This window comes from Calypte anna, chromosome 3 (assembly GCF_003957555.1).
Source record: "Calypte anna isolate BGI_N300 chromosome 3, bCalAnn1_v1.p, whole genome shotgun sequence".
NCBI classification, from domain to species: Eukaryota; Metazoa; Chordata; class Aves; order Apodiformes; family Trochilidae; genus Calypte; species Calypte anna.
In genome coordinates this window covers 3,410,253-3,423,507 of record NC_044246.1, presented here as the reverse complement: position 1 = coordinate 3,423,507, position 13,255 = coordinate 3,410,253, and the positions used below count along the sequence as shown (strand labels likewise).

Here is a 13,255-nt window from a genome sequence, read left to right as displayed (position 1 = left end):
CTGGAACATCACTCAAGTGCTTGTGCTCTGCAGGTGCATCCTAGCTAAGAAAAAGCTGCTTCACCTTTCCCTTTGGAACTGAAATCCTTCTCTGTCTCAAAAGGGACAGTGAATCTACCTTTGCATTGGTAGGTGTTCTGATGGAGTGGTTATTCAAGGGTAAATATACAGGAATGTGCAGGTGGGATTGAAAAATCTGGATTTTTTTTTAAAAAAGGCAGTTTTCAATGTATTTCAGTCTAGCAGCTGAATTTTAAAATTCATGAAGACAGTTCCCATAATTGTATAAACAGGATTTATTGTACAGGTGGAGCTGAAGGAGGAAAGAGAAGGAAGGTATATATTATATATATGTACAGTGAGCCATTCTCATTAATAAATTTATTCTGTCTTGCTTAATACTGGAAAGAGGGAATGTGTCTGGCACCAAAGAAATTTAATTGAAAAACATTAAAAGCTAAAGTTCTGAAAATTATAAAAACCATGGTCTTATGGAAGGAAGTTAAAACATATATACATGGCAATAAGTGGTCTATACACTGAGTAACACAGTTGCATTTGTTTCAACCAACTTCTGTGTTTTCTATTAATACAACTGGCATTAAAACTATTTAAAAGCTAGAATATAAATAAAACTTGGGGGGACTGCTCCAGGAACAGCCCCATAAAGCAACTCACAGTAACTCAGTAGACAGAATCAGGATTACAGATCCCCTCCAGCAGCAGGGATCTAGGCACTAACTGGGAAATGAGTCCTGGTGTTGCAGTTTCACTGGAAGTCCATCTCTTCTGGCCACTGTGCCATACACAAAACCTTTTTCAAATACACCCCCCCCAGTTTCTCTGAAGGATGGAGAAACTGTTACGTGGTCTTTCTGAAGCCCTTTAAAATAGGATAGATGTTTTCAAATGCCTCGTAGATTTCTGCTCGTACTTTAGCACCTGGAAAAAGAGAGGAAGGAAAAAATTGCTTTTTGCCAAACCATTTCAGCTTTGGGGTTTATTTGCCCCTGTGCTCAGCTCTGGGGAGGCCACAGCTTGAGTCCTGTGTCCAGTTCTGGGCCCCTCAGCCCCTCAGGAAGGAGATTGAGGTGCTGGAGCAGGTCCAGAGAAGAGCAAGGAGGCTGTGAAGGGATCCAGCACAAGTGCTGTGAGGAAGGGCTGAGGGAGCTGGGGGTGTTGAGGCTGGAGAAGAGGAGGCTCAGGGGAGACCTCATCACTCTCTCCAACTCCCTGAAAGGAGGTTGGAGCCAGGGGGGGGTTGGGCTCTTTTCCCAGGCAACTCTCAGCAAGACAAGAGGGCACAAAAGGTCTCAAGTTGTGCCAGGGGAGGTTTAGGTTGGAGATGAGAAAGAATTTCTTTCTGGAGAGGGTGATCAGGCATTGGAATGGGCTGCCCAGGGAAGTAGTGGATTCTCCGTGTCTGGAGATCTTTCCAAAGAGCCTGGATGTGGCACTGAGTGCCATGGGCTGGGAACTGCAGCGGGAGTGGATCAAGGGTTGGACTTGATGATCTCTGAGGTCCCTTCCAACCCAGCCAATTCTAGGATTCTGTGAATGACTACATAAAGCCTTTAATATTCATGAATCCCCACTCTATTAGGGTTTATTATACACACTTTATATAGAACATACCTTACCAGCCTTCTCACTAATTATTTTGATTAAACTTCTGTTAACATCTTTCTACTTATGCTGCCCTTTGCAGATCAGATTTATCTCATATAATTTCCACAGGAGACTCCAGCCCTACAGGCAGTTTCTGCACAAGGGCTTAACTGCTGGAGCTTTTTTTTTTGGGGGGTGTGTGGACATCTGGGGCATACAGACAGCTGCAGAGACCCAGCACTTGCAGGAGGGACAACTCCTTTCACCTGAGTTTTTATGTTTCTTTTGTTTTTTCTCCAGAGTAAGAGAGCATGAGGAGAAAAACAAAGGTGGAGGTGGAATGGTTGAGGAGCTCCTGGGGCTCAGCTGTCTCCCCTTTTTTGGCTGCTGTATCCCAGGAGAAGGACAGAGCCTCCAGCCAAGCTGGCAGAGCACAGCTCAGATTTCAGATTTTTGCCAGAAACACTCCCTGCCCCCCTGCAGCCTTTTGGGCACCTGCAGAACTGATCAGGATCCATGATCCTTGCTTTTAGCCAAACACAGGGATTGCTCTGTGCATCCTCAGGCACTGACTGAGTCTGTCTGTCTGTCTATCTGTCTGTCTTCTCCAAGGGAAGCACCCAGCAAGTTACAGGCTCAGTCCCACTGGGTGTTCTCTGTCTCCACTTAACCTCCTGAGTAAGATTCTCTCTTCACTTACCAGTTAAAACCACTTTTCCAGAAACAAAAATAAGCAGAACAATTCTGGGCTTGATCATTCTGTAGATTAAGCCAGGAAACAATTCTGGCTCATAGCTGTAAGGGAAGAGAGTGACACTGTTAAAACTTCCTTGCAAACACATCTTCAGCCACGGGCAGGGGACAGACCTCACTGAAACTTGGGAGAATTCCCAGGGAATGGGATGGATGGGTTCATTGGACAGCCTCAGGTATTCCTGAGGCAGAGCTGTGGTGGGAACAGGGATGTAGGGGGATGATCCAAGCAAGATGTCACTCTCTAAGCTTCTCAGTGTGTGGCAGGAATGAAACAGAAACCTTTATTTTTTTTTACCTGCTGAACTGCTGGTGTGTGAGTACCAATCCCTCTAATCTGATGGGAAATTTCACATCACAGCTGCCCACCATGTTCTGGATTTTAAAATCCAAAAACTTGGCAGGAAATCCCAGTTTCTGAACAACTCTTGCATATTTCCTTGCTGCCAGTCTGGATTGCTCCTCACTGAAGTGAAGAAAGGATATCCATGTTATTTCCTCTGTTAAGTATTGAAACCCAGAGCAACAAACCACAAATATTTAACTGGGAAAAAGAAAAATCTGTGTTGGGGCAGAGAGGGTGACATGCAAAGTTTTTACATCCCAAATTAACAACCAGCACTGCTTTGCATGCTAATTTAAGTACCAGGATCCTGAGCACCATTAAAGCTGTACATGCTGTACAGTAAATTATAAATCCACATATTTCACACTCCTAAAATCCTGCCTGGGCTCCCTCTCCTGGCACATGGAAACCATTTTCAGTGGCAAACATCTTTGAACTGCTACTGCTGCTAGAAAATGCATTTTTCTATAAAAATCTGCAAGCAAATCCTCTGCTTGATTCAGCCCAGACATTCAAACCTTGGTTTAATGGAAGTGCTCTGCCTCAGAGGCTGGTGCAGAACTCAGTCTGAGGACCTGGTTGCTCCTGAAGCTGAGTAAGACAACTCCAAGGGTCACCAGGCAGAGACTGAGCTGCCCCTGCAGCTCCATTCAGCTCTGCTCATCAGCTCATTCCTTCTGGATTCCTGAGAGACTTTTTCAGAGCAGAATTTCTCTCCTGCCCACTGGGGTTAAGCTTCAATTCTTATCTTTCAAGGATTGTGCCAAGAACAGACCAGACTACACAGGGACCAGAGACTGGAAGTGCTTGGCCTGTGATGAATGAAACTCTTCAAATGGAGTCACTCTTCCTCTGCCCCTGCAGTTTTAAGAAGTTCCTGTGCACAGTCATTGACATTTTTAAATTATTAGGGAAGAAATTAAAAAAGGTAACAGCAAAACCAAAAATGTGTGTGGAGTAACCTCCACTAACCAGGTTATCAGACTATGAAAGAGCTGCAGAAGCAGAACTGCCATTCCCCCTTTTGCAGGGGAAGTTCTTTTAGTCATGAAAAGGCTTTTTAAGTAAATTCATCTCTGAGTCCACTTGAAATAAGTGGGCAGCAAATTTATTTGGCCCTGGGCAACTTTTTTGCATGTATGCAAATCCTATATACAAATAATTCCAAAGGAATTACACAATACAAAGGAAGTATCCAATACTTCCAAAGCATCCTGGTGCAAGAGAAAAGAGGCTGAGTGTGCCTGTAGTGACTGAACATACCTTTTAGCTCCTGTGCAGACCATTTTCCCAGAGCTGAATATCAGTGCAGTGGTACGTGGCTCTCTTATTCTCATAATAACAGCAGCAAAACGCTGGAATGGGAGAGTTGAGTTACTGAGAGAGTGTTGCAATTACATCCAAACCCAACCTGCATCATCCAAGCAGCAAGTTCCACCTCTGCTGCAGAGAACTGCCAAGCTCAGACACATGGATACCTCAAAATTGACTTGAAATGCTTAAATTTCAAGTGCCCAGGTAGCCAAGAAGGCCAATGGCATCCTGGGCTGGCTCAGGAAGAGCGTGGCCAGCAGGTCCAGGGAAGGGACTCTGCCCCTGTGCTCAGCTCTGGGGAGGCCACAGCTTGAGTCCTGTGTCCAGTTCTGGGCCCCTCAGGAAGTTCAGGAAGGAGACTGAGGTGCTGGAGCAGGTCCAGAGAAGAGCAAGGAGGCTGTGAAGGGATCCAGCACAAGTGCTGTGAGGAAGGGCTGAGGGAGCTGGGGGTGTTGAGGCTGGAGAAGAGGAGGCTCAGGGGAGACCTCATCACTCTCTCCAACTCCCTGAAAGGAGGTTGGAGCCAGGGGGGGTTGGGCTCTTTTCCCAGGCAACTCTCAGCAAGACAAGAGGGCACAAAAGGTCTCAAGTTGTGCCAGGGGAGGTTTAGGTTGGAGATGAGAAAGAATTTCTTTCTGGAGAGGGTGATCAGGCATTGGAATGGGCTGCCCAGGGAAGTAGTGGATTCTCCGTGTCTGGAGATATTTCCAAAGAGCCTGGATGTGGCACTGAGTGCCATGGGCTGGGAACTGCAGCGGGAGTGGATCAAGGGTTGGACTTGATGATCTCTGAGGTCCCTTCCTGTAGAGAAACAAGATAAACCAGGTGCCTCGAGTTGCCAAAGAGTGGGTGTGAGTCCACCTGTGCCTGGTTAGGGCAGGCCCCCTATTACCAGGGGGCCAATAAAGGTGGGACACACACCCACAGAGAGCAGCTCACTCCTGTGCGAGGCAATGGAGAGGCCAGCAGGTCGTCGAGCCTCAGGAGCAAGAAAGGCTCTTCCTGCTACACCTTCCAACCCAGCCAATTCTATGAAATTCTATGAAATTCTAGAGCAGCTTCACACTGAGAGTCAGACAAAATATTTAGCACTGAATTTCTGTTTGACCCAAATCACTGCTGAGCCTGCAACACATAAAGAATGCTGACAGCTGCAAGACAGCCAATCTTTAAAATAAATAAATAAAATTCCTCCATAGGTCTTGAAACTTGAGCTGTTACAAGCAGGGTGGGAGACGAGCAACCTGCAAGTAGTTTGTGATGGGCTTTGTTTGGGTCTCTTAAAAAAAATGGCAACTGTTAAAAACCAAACAGAGCAGCTGGACATCAAAGTTCTGTATAAGTCACCTCAGCTACCACAGCAGCCTGGTTAGCTCCAACTTTTCCTTCCAGTTACCCCCACAGCTCTGCCTGCATTTCCAAACCCTCTTCCAAACTTTGTGGAGCAGGCAGTTGCTGGGGGTGCCCTCACAGGAGCCCCTCTTTTCCTGGGAGATTTCACTTGGACTCACTCCCCCTGCACCCTGCCACAACCCAGGGTGTGGTGTGGAGAGCAGCCAGGCAGAAAGGGACCTGGGAGTCTGCATCAACAAGAAACTGAACATGAGCCAGCAGTGTGCCCAGGTGGCCAAGAAGGCCAATGGCATCCTGGCCTGTATCAGAAACAGCGTCACCAGCAGGTCCAGGGAGGTGATTCTTCCCCTGTGCTCAGCCCTGGTTAGGCCACACCTCGAGTACTGTGTCCAGTTCTGGGCCCCTCAGTTTAAGAAGGATGTAGAGGTCCTGGAACAGGTCCAAAGGAGGGCAACCAGGCTGGTGAAGGGACTCGAGCACAGGCCCTATGAGGAGAGGCTGAGAGAGCTGGGGCTGTTCAGCCTGAAGAAGAGGAGGCTCAGGGGAGACCTCATTGCTGCCTACAACTCCCTGAAAGGAGGCTGTAGCGAGGTGGGAACTGGACTCTTTTCACAGACGACCTTCAACAAGACAAGAGGACACAGTCTTAAGTTGTGCCAGGGGAGGTTTAGGTTAGATATTAGAAAGAATTTCTTCACGGAGAGGGTGATCAGGCTATGGAATGGACTGCCCGGTGAGGTGGTAGATTCTCTGTCCCTGGAGACATTTAAAAAAAGACTGGATGTGGCACTCAGTGCCATGGTCTAGCAACTGCTCCGGTGGGTCAAGGGTTGGACTAGATGATCTCTGAGGTCCTTCCAACCCGGCTAATTCTATGATTCTATGATTCTATGATTCTATGAACAGCACCTTGCTCAAACTGTGGCTTCAAAAAATGACAGCCAAGGAACACCTTCCCTGGACAGATGGATCTGCTGACTAAAAGTTATGTAGTTTTTCTTTATCTCCACTGTGGAAAAATCCAACATCTCTTCTTGATTTTTCAAGCCTGCAAGTTTTACACACCCACCCACCTACCCCTGGAATTTCTGCTGCAAAAAAATTACTCATTTAATTATGTAAAAGCAGCACTGACATCAGTTGATACCACCAGTTATTTATCCTGCAAGCTTCTAATTTTAGAGAGCAGGGTTGGGATAAACTGCAGCAAAATCCCAAATGTTGAATTAACAACAAAACACCCCGAGAAAGCAGAATCCTCCTCAAGGAAGGCTCAGGAACCTTTCTCAAGTCAGTTCAACAACACAACATCCAAACTTTCCTTAGAAATGGTGTCTGGGTGATCCCATTTCAAGGAGCCACCCCAATGAGCAAGGAAACACCTTATTTTCTTGGGTTTTTCCTCAATCTGCTGTGTTCTTTCTAAACCCACACAGCAGCAGCACCACCAGAACACTTTCCTACCAGTCTGACAGCACGTTCTAAGTTTATTACAGATTTCTTTTTTTAACTGCAGCACAAAACTCCAGCTAGAGTAGAAAGGGGTTTTTTTTTTTCAGTCTCTCTGCAGCAAAGTACACCCCCAAACAGATCTGCTGCAGGGGGAGCTCTGAGCATTCCTCTTACCTTGGGATTGTACTCAGCATTTCGGGCACGAAGCGCGATGGTTTTTAGGTCAAGTTTGCAGCCAAGGTTGACTGTGGACACAATATTCCTGGGGACAGTTCAGAGAAATGAATTAAAAAAGGCAAGAAAAGAATTCAGGCACCTTCCTTGCTCTTAACCATCATTGATTATTTTGGTTTTGGGGAGGGTTGTGTGTTTTTCTTTTAAATTTGTTTCTCTGAGTGAGTCCAGCAGATTTTTCCAGCTGCCAGGAGCAGTGAGCAGGGTTCTGCCTCAGGAATCTGCTTTTTTAGGGCAAAAGCTCCTAAGGCACAACTGCCAACCCCTCCTTATCTGCTGTTATGAAAAGTGTCTCACAAGAAGAATCTCTCTTTCAGTTTGGCAGGAAAAAGTCTGAATGCTGAGAGCCCCCCCCCCACAAGCTGCTGAAAACAGGAAAAAACGAGGCAGCATTTATGGGAAAACTCTGAAATCTGGGAGGCCTCACAATGGAATCCACTCTTTCAGTGCAAAACTCACATTTCCAACCATTTCTCTCTGGATGCCTTCTGTAAAACTGCTGCTGGAAACTCAAGTTGGGTGAAAACACTTCCATACCTGGGGTCCTAGACCCTGTTCTGGTGTTTCTTTTTTTCCTCTATCCCAAACTCTGCTGTAGCCACAGAGAGGTGAAGGGAGGAGAGGGGGGAAAGGAAGGGGGGAAAGGAAGGGGGGAAAGGAAGGGAAGGAGGGAAAGGAAGGGGGGAAAGGAAGGGGGGAAAGGAAGGGGGGAAAGGAAGGGGGAAAGGAAGGGGGAAAGGAAGGGGGGAAAGGAAGGGGGGAAAGGAAGGGGGGAAAGGAAGGGAAGGGGGGAAAGGAAGGGAAGGGGGGAAAGGAAGGGGGGAAAGGAAGGGGGGAAAGGAAGGGGGGAAAGGAAGGGGGGAAAGGAAGGGGGGAAAGGAAGGGGGGAAAGGAAGGGGGAAAGGAAGGGGGAAAGGAAGGGGGAAAGGAAGGGGGAAAGGAAGGGGGGAAAGGAAGGGGGAAAGGAAGGGGGGAAAGGGGGGGTAAAAAGAGAACAGGGGGAAAGGGAACAGGGGGAAAGGGAACAGGGGGAAAGGGAACAGGGGGAAAGGGGGAAAGGGGGAAAGGGAGGGGAAGGGGGAAATGGGGGAAGGGGGAAATGGGGGAAGGGGAGGAGTGTTAAGGACAACTCAGCTCTAGCTCCTGGACTAGCAACTGGTTTCTTCCCCTCTGCCCTTGCCATCCCCTTTTCAGCTGTGACAGGTCCTGTGTCAAGTGGAGCTCTCTGCCTCCCTGTGAGCCCCATGTCCCCAGCTGATTGCAGATGGGAACAAATGCTTCCAGGCACACATATTTTGAAATAGCAGCTTATTAATCCAGATAACCCTTACAGCTAAAGCATCACCCACTGCTAGGGAGCAGGGAGTGAAAAGCTGCAGTGCCAAATCAAGACAAAATCCTCCAGGGGGTGCTCAAAAGATGTTTGGCTGACAAATCCCCAAGAAACTGTTCGTATCACAAAGTGCTTTAGTAACCAAGCTAAGCTACAAAGAAAAGGGCAAACAAATGACTCCTGTGGCTAGAGGAGAGCCCTAAATTCTCAGCATCTCCCTTCCTACCAAAACGAAGCACCCAGTTCCCAAGGGACACTCACTGGAGCTGTGGCACTATCCCGGAGCTCTCGGATGCCGGCGTTGCAGGAGTGATGGGAGTCATGGGAGTCATGGGGGAGGAATAGAGGGGGGTGGTCCCTGGGAGAGGGGCTGTGGTAAGAGTCTGTGAGTGGAAGAGCTGGGGGGTTTGACCAGATGTCCCCTGGGTGGCTTGCTGGGATGTGGATTGCTGGGCTGCCTGTTGTTGCTGCTGCTGCTGCTGCTGCTGCTGGCGCTGCTGCTCCTCCAGGATGGAGAGGCTGTTGGTGCTCTGGACAGGCTGAGGTGTCAGTCCTGTGCCATAGGGCATCATTGGGCTGAAAATGGGAATTCCTGGAGTCATTGCACCCTGCAGAAGGAAAGGTGGAAAGAGAAAGCACAGATCTTTTTGACTCAGGCAAGGGTTTATAAAGTTTGCAGGAGTCTGGAAAGAAATCGGTGTAAACCCAGGGTGTGGAAACTGATCCAACCAGGACAGAACCATCAGGAACAGAGAGAAAAAAAACCAGAAAGCCTTTGGGAAAGCTCAGGAAAAGCAGAAAGCCCTTGGGAACACAGCTCTGCTCCAGGATTAAATCCTGCCTGGAGGGATCTGTCACTTCTCTGCTTGTCTCCAGCTGGGATGCTGAGGTGAGAACCCAGACTCTGCCCAACCCCCCCTGCCCAAAAGTTCCCTGGGGTGCAATCACCAAAACAAAATTGATTTTTCCAGCTTCTCAGCCAAGTTTCAACTGGAAGGAACCTCAGGTGTTTCTTAGACCTCTGGCTAGAACATCTGATTGTTTTAGAGTCCTGCTTGATCCTGATGTTACTCACTACCTGGCTGGGAGTTTCAGATCTGCTCATAAAAAAAAAAAACCCACAACAAACCCTGAAGTGAGGCTGAAGAAACAGAAAACATTTTAACAAAGGAACTCAGATCCCATTTGTAAATCAAATTATTGGATTTTACCTGAGGGGAGGATAAGCCCTGAGCATAGGGGGGCAAACTGTTGTTCTGATCCATGATTCCTCAGTGAAGCCAGAAGGATTTCTTGCAGTAAATTTAAAACGACTTCGAATCCTTGAGGGTTTTTTAACCCTTTAAAACATTCCCACAAAAAGCTTCTTGAGCCCAGCTGAAAGTGTCAGGAAACCACCAGCTCCAGGGAAATGTCTGGTGAGCCTCAAGTACTGATCCAAGCCTGAAAAGAGGAAAAGCAGCATCTTGAGAGTGGTATCAAACCCAAACCCCAAAACCCCAACCCCATCAGCTGCTGGGACACCCCTGAGCAACCATGAGAGGACATTTATACACATTATACACTGATTATTTTATTTTTTTTAATTAAATTCCACTGTCAATTTCTTCCCAGGAATGTTAAGGTTTGGGCTTCTAATAATTTATATTTTTTTGTGTTTGTTTTCTATGGAAAAAACCATCTCTGGTCAAAGCAGGACCAGGAAATCATCTTCCATTCACTTCCAGGAGAACCCCAACACCTTTCCTGTGATTTCTGAACAGATGAAACCCAATTTCAGGTACATTAAGGCAATGCCTGCATGATTTTTTAATTTATTTTAAAGCTACCCCCATCTGTAGCTCTGCTGCTGTGTTCTGGAAACAAAGAACACAAGTGGGAAACTTAAGAAGTGAGGCCTTGATGTCATTTTTCTGTTAATTTGTAGCTTTTTTAATTAGATACCAACTGCCCAGAAAAACTCCTGCTTATTTTTAGGTCAGATTTAGACCACCTCAAAATGGGAAGAAAACCTATTCAGGTTTTTGGTTTTTTCTTCCTTTTTTTATAAGGTGTGAAAGCTCAGGATTGATGTCCAGTCTGCAGCTGAAAGTTGTACTTTTTTCCCCCTAAAACGTGAGATTCTGCTTCCCCTCCCCCCAGACACTAAACAGGGAACCCCCAGGGTGGGGATGGGGGAAATGAGGAGGGGGGGAAATGAGGAGGGGGGGAAATGAGGAGGGGGGGAAATGAGGAGGGGGGGAAGTGAGGAGGGGGGGAAGTGAGGAGGGGGGGAAGTGAGGAGGGGGGGAAATGAGGAGGGGGGGAAATGAGGAGGGGGGGAAATGAGGAGGGGGGGAAATGAGGAGGGGTGGGAATCAGGGGGGTGGGAATCTAGGGGGTGGGAATCATGGGAGTGGGAATCGGGGGGGTGGGAATCAGGGGGGTGGGAATCGGGGGGGGGGGAATCAGGGGGGGGAAATGAGAAGGGGGGGAAATGAGGAGGGGGGAAATGAGGAGGGGGGGAAATGAGGAGGGGGGGAAATGAGGAGGGGTGGGAATCAGAGGGGTGGGAATCAGAAGGGGGGGAATGAGAAGGGGGGGGAAATGAGAAGGGGGGGGAAATGAGAAGGGGGGAAATCAGAAGGGGGAAAATGAGAAGGGGGAAAATCAGAGGGGGGAAAATCAGAAGGGGGGAAAATCAGAAGGGGGGGAAATGAGGAGGGGGGGAAATGAGGAGGGGGGAAATCAGAGGGGGGGAAATCAGAGGGGGGGGAAAATCAGAGGGGGGGGGAAATCAGAGGGGGGGGGAATCAGAGGGGGGGGAAAATCAGAGGGGGGGGGAAAATCAGAGGGGGGGGAATCAGAGGGGGGGGAATCAGAGGGGGGGGAATCAGAGGGGGGGGGAATCAGAAGGGGGGGAATCAGAAGGGGGGGAAAATCAGAAGGGGGGGAAAATCAGAAGGGGGGGAAATGAGGAGGGGGGGGGAAATGAGAAGGGGGGAAACGAGGAGGGGGGGAAACGAGGAGGGGGGGAAACGAGGAGGGGGGGAAACGAGGTGGGGGGAAACGAGGTGGGAAGTAACGAGGTGGGGGGAAACGAGGAGGGGGGGAAACGAGGAGGGGGGGAAACGAGGAGGGGGGGAAACGAGGAGGGGGGGAAATCAGGAGGTGGAAAATCAGGAGGGGGGAAAATGAGAAGAGGGAAAATCAGAGGGGGGGAAATCAGAAGGGGGGGCAAAATCAGAAGGGGGGGAAATGAGAAGCCTCAACATTTCCTCAGAAAAACCCAAATCTGCCTGGCAATGAGACCCAGCAGAACCTGAAGCTGGGACAGAGTTCTGCAGAGGTTTCTCCTGCAACCCCCCAGCCCCAGGCTGCTCCTCTGCCAGAAGGGGAACATTTCTGCCTCAGAACCACAGGGCTGGGGGGAGGAACCTTCTCCCTCCTCTGCTTTCAGATCCCCTCATCCTCTCACTCCATGGATTCTGCCCCTGTGCTCAGCTCTGGGGAGGCCACAGCTTGAGTCCTGTGTCCAGTTCTGGGCCCCTCAGGAAGTTCAGGAAGGAGATTGAGGTGCTGGAGCAGGTCCAGAGAAGAGCAAGGAGGCTGTGAAGGGATCCAGCACAAGTGCTGTGAGGAAGGGCTGAGGGAGCTGGGGTGTTGAGGCTGGAGAAGAGGAGGCTCAGGGGAGACCTCATCACTCTCTCCAACTCCCTGAAAGGAGGTTGGAAGCCAGGGGGGGTTGGGCTCTTTTCCCAGGCAACTCTCAGCAAGACAAGAGGGCACAAAAGGTCTCAAGTTGTGCCAGGGGAGGTTTAGGTTGGAGATGAGAAAGAATTTCTTTCTGGAGAGGGTGATCAGACCTTGGAATGGGCTGCCCAGGGAAGTAGTGGATTCTCCGTGTCTGGAGCTATTTCCAAAGAGCCTGGATGTGGCACTGAGTGCCATGGGCTGGGAACTGCAGCGGGAGTGGATCAAGGGTTGGACTTGATGATCTCTGAGCTCCCTTCCAACCCAGTCGATTCTAGGATTCTATAGAAAAAGTCCCTCCCCAGTTTTCCTGCAGCCCCTTCAGCTCCTGGCAGGATCTCCAAGACCCCTCTGGGATCTGCTCCAGGCTGAACACCCCCAACCCTCTCACTCTCTGCTCCTTTCTCTCGCTCTCCCCGTGCCAGGGGCTGCACAGCTTCACACCAGAGGGGCAGAACGAGCCCTCCCCACCTTTTTTCTGATGAAGCCCAGGACTTCCCCTGCTCCCTGAGCTGTCAGGCCTCGCTCCTGCCCCGTTTCCCCCCAGCCCGGTGTCCCCCGGTCCCTCTCTGTGACACCATCCCACGGGGACGTGGGGGCAGCAGACACGGGACACCCCCGGACACGCCCCTTCGGGATCCCCAACCCGCAGCAACGCCTGCAAACAGCCCCTCCCCACACACACCCCCCGCTTCTCCCCGCCACCCATACCCCTCACCCCGCCCCACGAACCGAACCGAACCGCCCGCAGCCCCGTTCCCTCCCGCCCTCCCTCACCCGCGGGACATCCCGCCCCGAGACGCCCCGGATCCTCACAAAGGGGTAGCGGCCATCACCCCTCTACCCGCGGCACGGCGGGGAGGTGCGGACCGAACCCGAACCCAAACCCGAACCCTCGCACTGTCCCCGCCCTCCAGGCCCGTTCCGGCCCGCGCCATGGCGGCTCCGCTGGTGCCGGCACCCGCAGTGGGGCCCAGAGGAGCGGGATGGGAGGGGGAGCGGTACCTGTGGGCGGGTCGGTACCGGGGGTTCGGTACCTGCGGGCCGGTACCGCCGGGTCCGTCCCTTCCGCTGCCGCCACCGCCGCCTCACGGCGCCCACCGGACCCCAGAGCGCCCAACGCCGCCGGC

General features: G+C 50.3%; 1 protein-coding gene across 3 annotated transcripts; it reads right to left on the bottom strand.

Annotated features, from left to right (window-relative positions):
• Window positions 1-281: 281 nt before the first annotated feature.
• Window positions 282-13,252, bottom strand: TBP (TATA-box binding protein). 3 transcript variants are annotated; one of them, XM_030447398.1, is made up of 8 exons: window positions 13,131-13,252; window positions 9,605-9,836; window positions 8,655-9,001; window positions 7,001-7,088; window positions 3,971-4,062; window positions 2,660-2,827; window positions 2,309-2,403; window positions 282-942 (listed from the first exon to the last, which is right to left on the bottom strand). In XM_030447398.1, exons 2-8 carry the CDS (start codon window positions 9,656-9,658, stop codon window positions 863-865), a joined length of 924 nt encoding a protein of 307 aa, XP_030303258.1. In that variant the 5' UTR covers window positions 9,659-9,836; window positions 13,131-13,252; the 3' UTR covers window positions 282-862. The 3 variants fall into 3 exon arrangements, with proteins under 3 accessions (XP_030303258.1, XP_030303259.1, XP_030303260.1); XM_030447399.1 differs by having other exon boundaries at window positions 431-942; window positions 13,163-13,218; XM_030447400.1 differs by lacking the exon at window positions 2,309-2,403 and having other exon boundaries at window positions 921-942; window positions 13,131-13,228.
• Between the last annotated feature and the right edge of the window lie 3 nt (window positions 13,253-13,255).

Bases quoted from the DNA above. Each gene is read 5' to 3' on its own strand.
- TBP (XM_030447398.1), bottom strand. From the start codon at position 9,658: ATGGATCAGAACAACAGTTTGCCCCCCTATGCTCAGGGCTTATCCTCC. The intron at 7,089-8,654 runs GTGAGTGTCCCT...AACTGTCCCCAG, and splicing joins GGGATAGTGCCACAGCTCCA to GAATATTGTGTCCACAGTCA. The intron at 2,828-3,970 runs GTATGTTCAGTC...TCTTCACTTCAG, and splicing joins GTCTGCACAGGAGCTAAAAG to TGAGGAGCAATCCAGACTGG.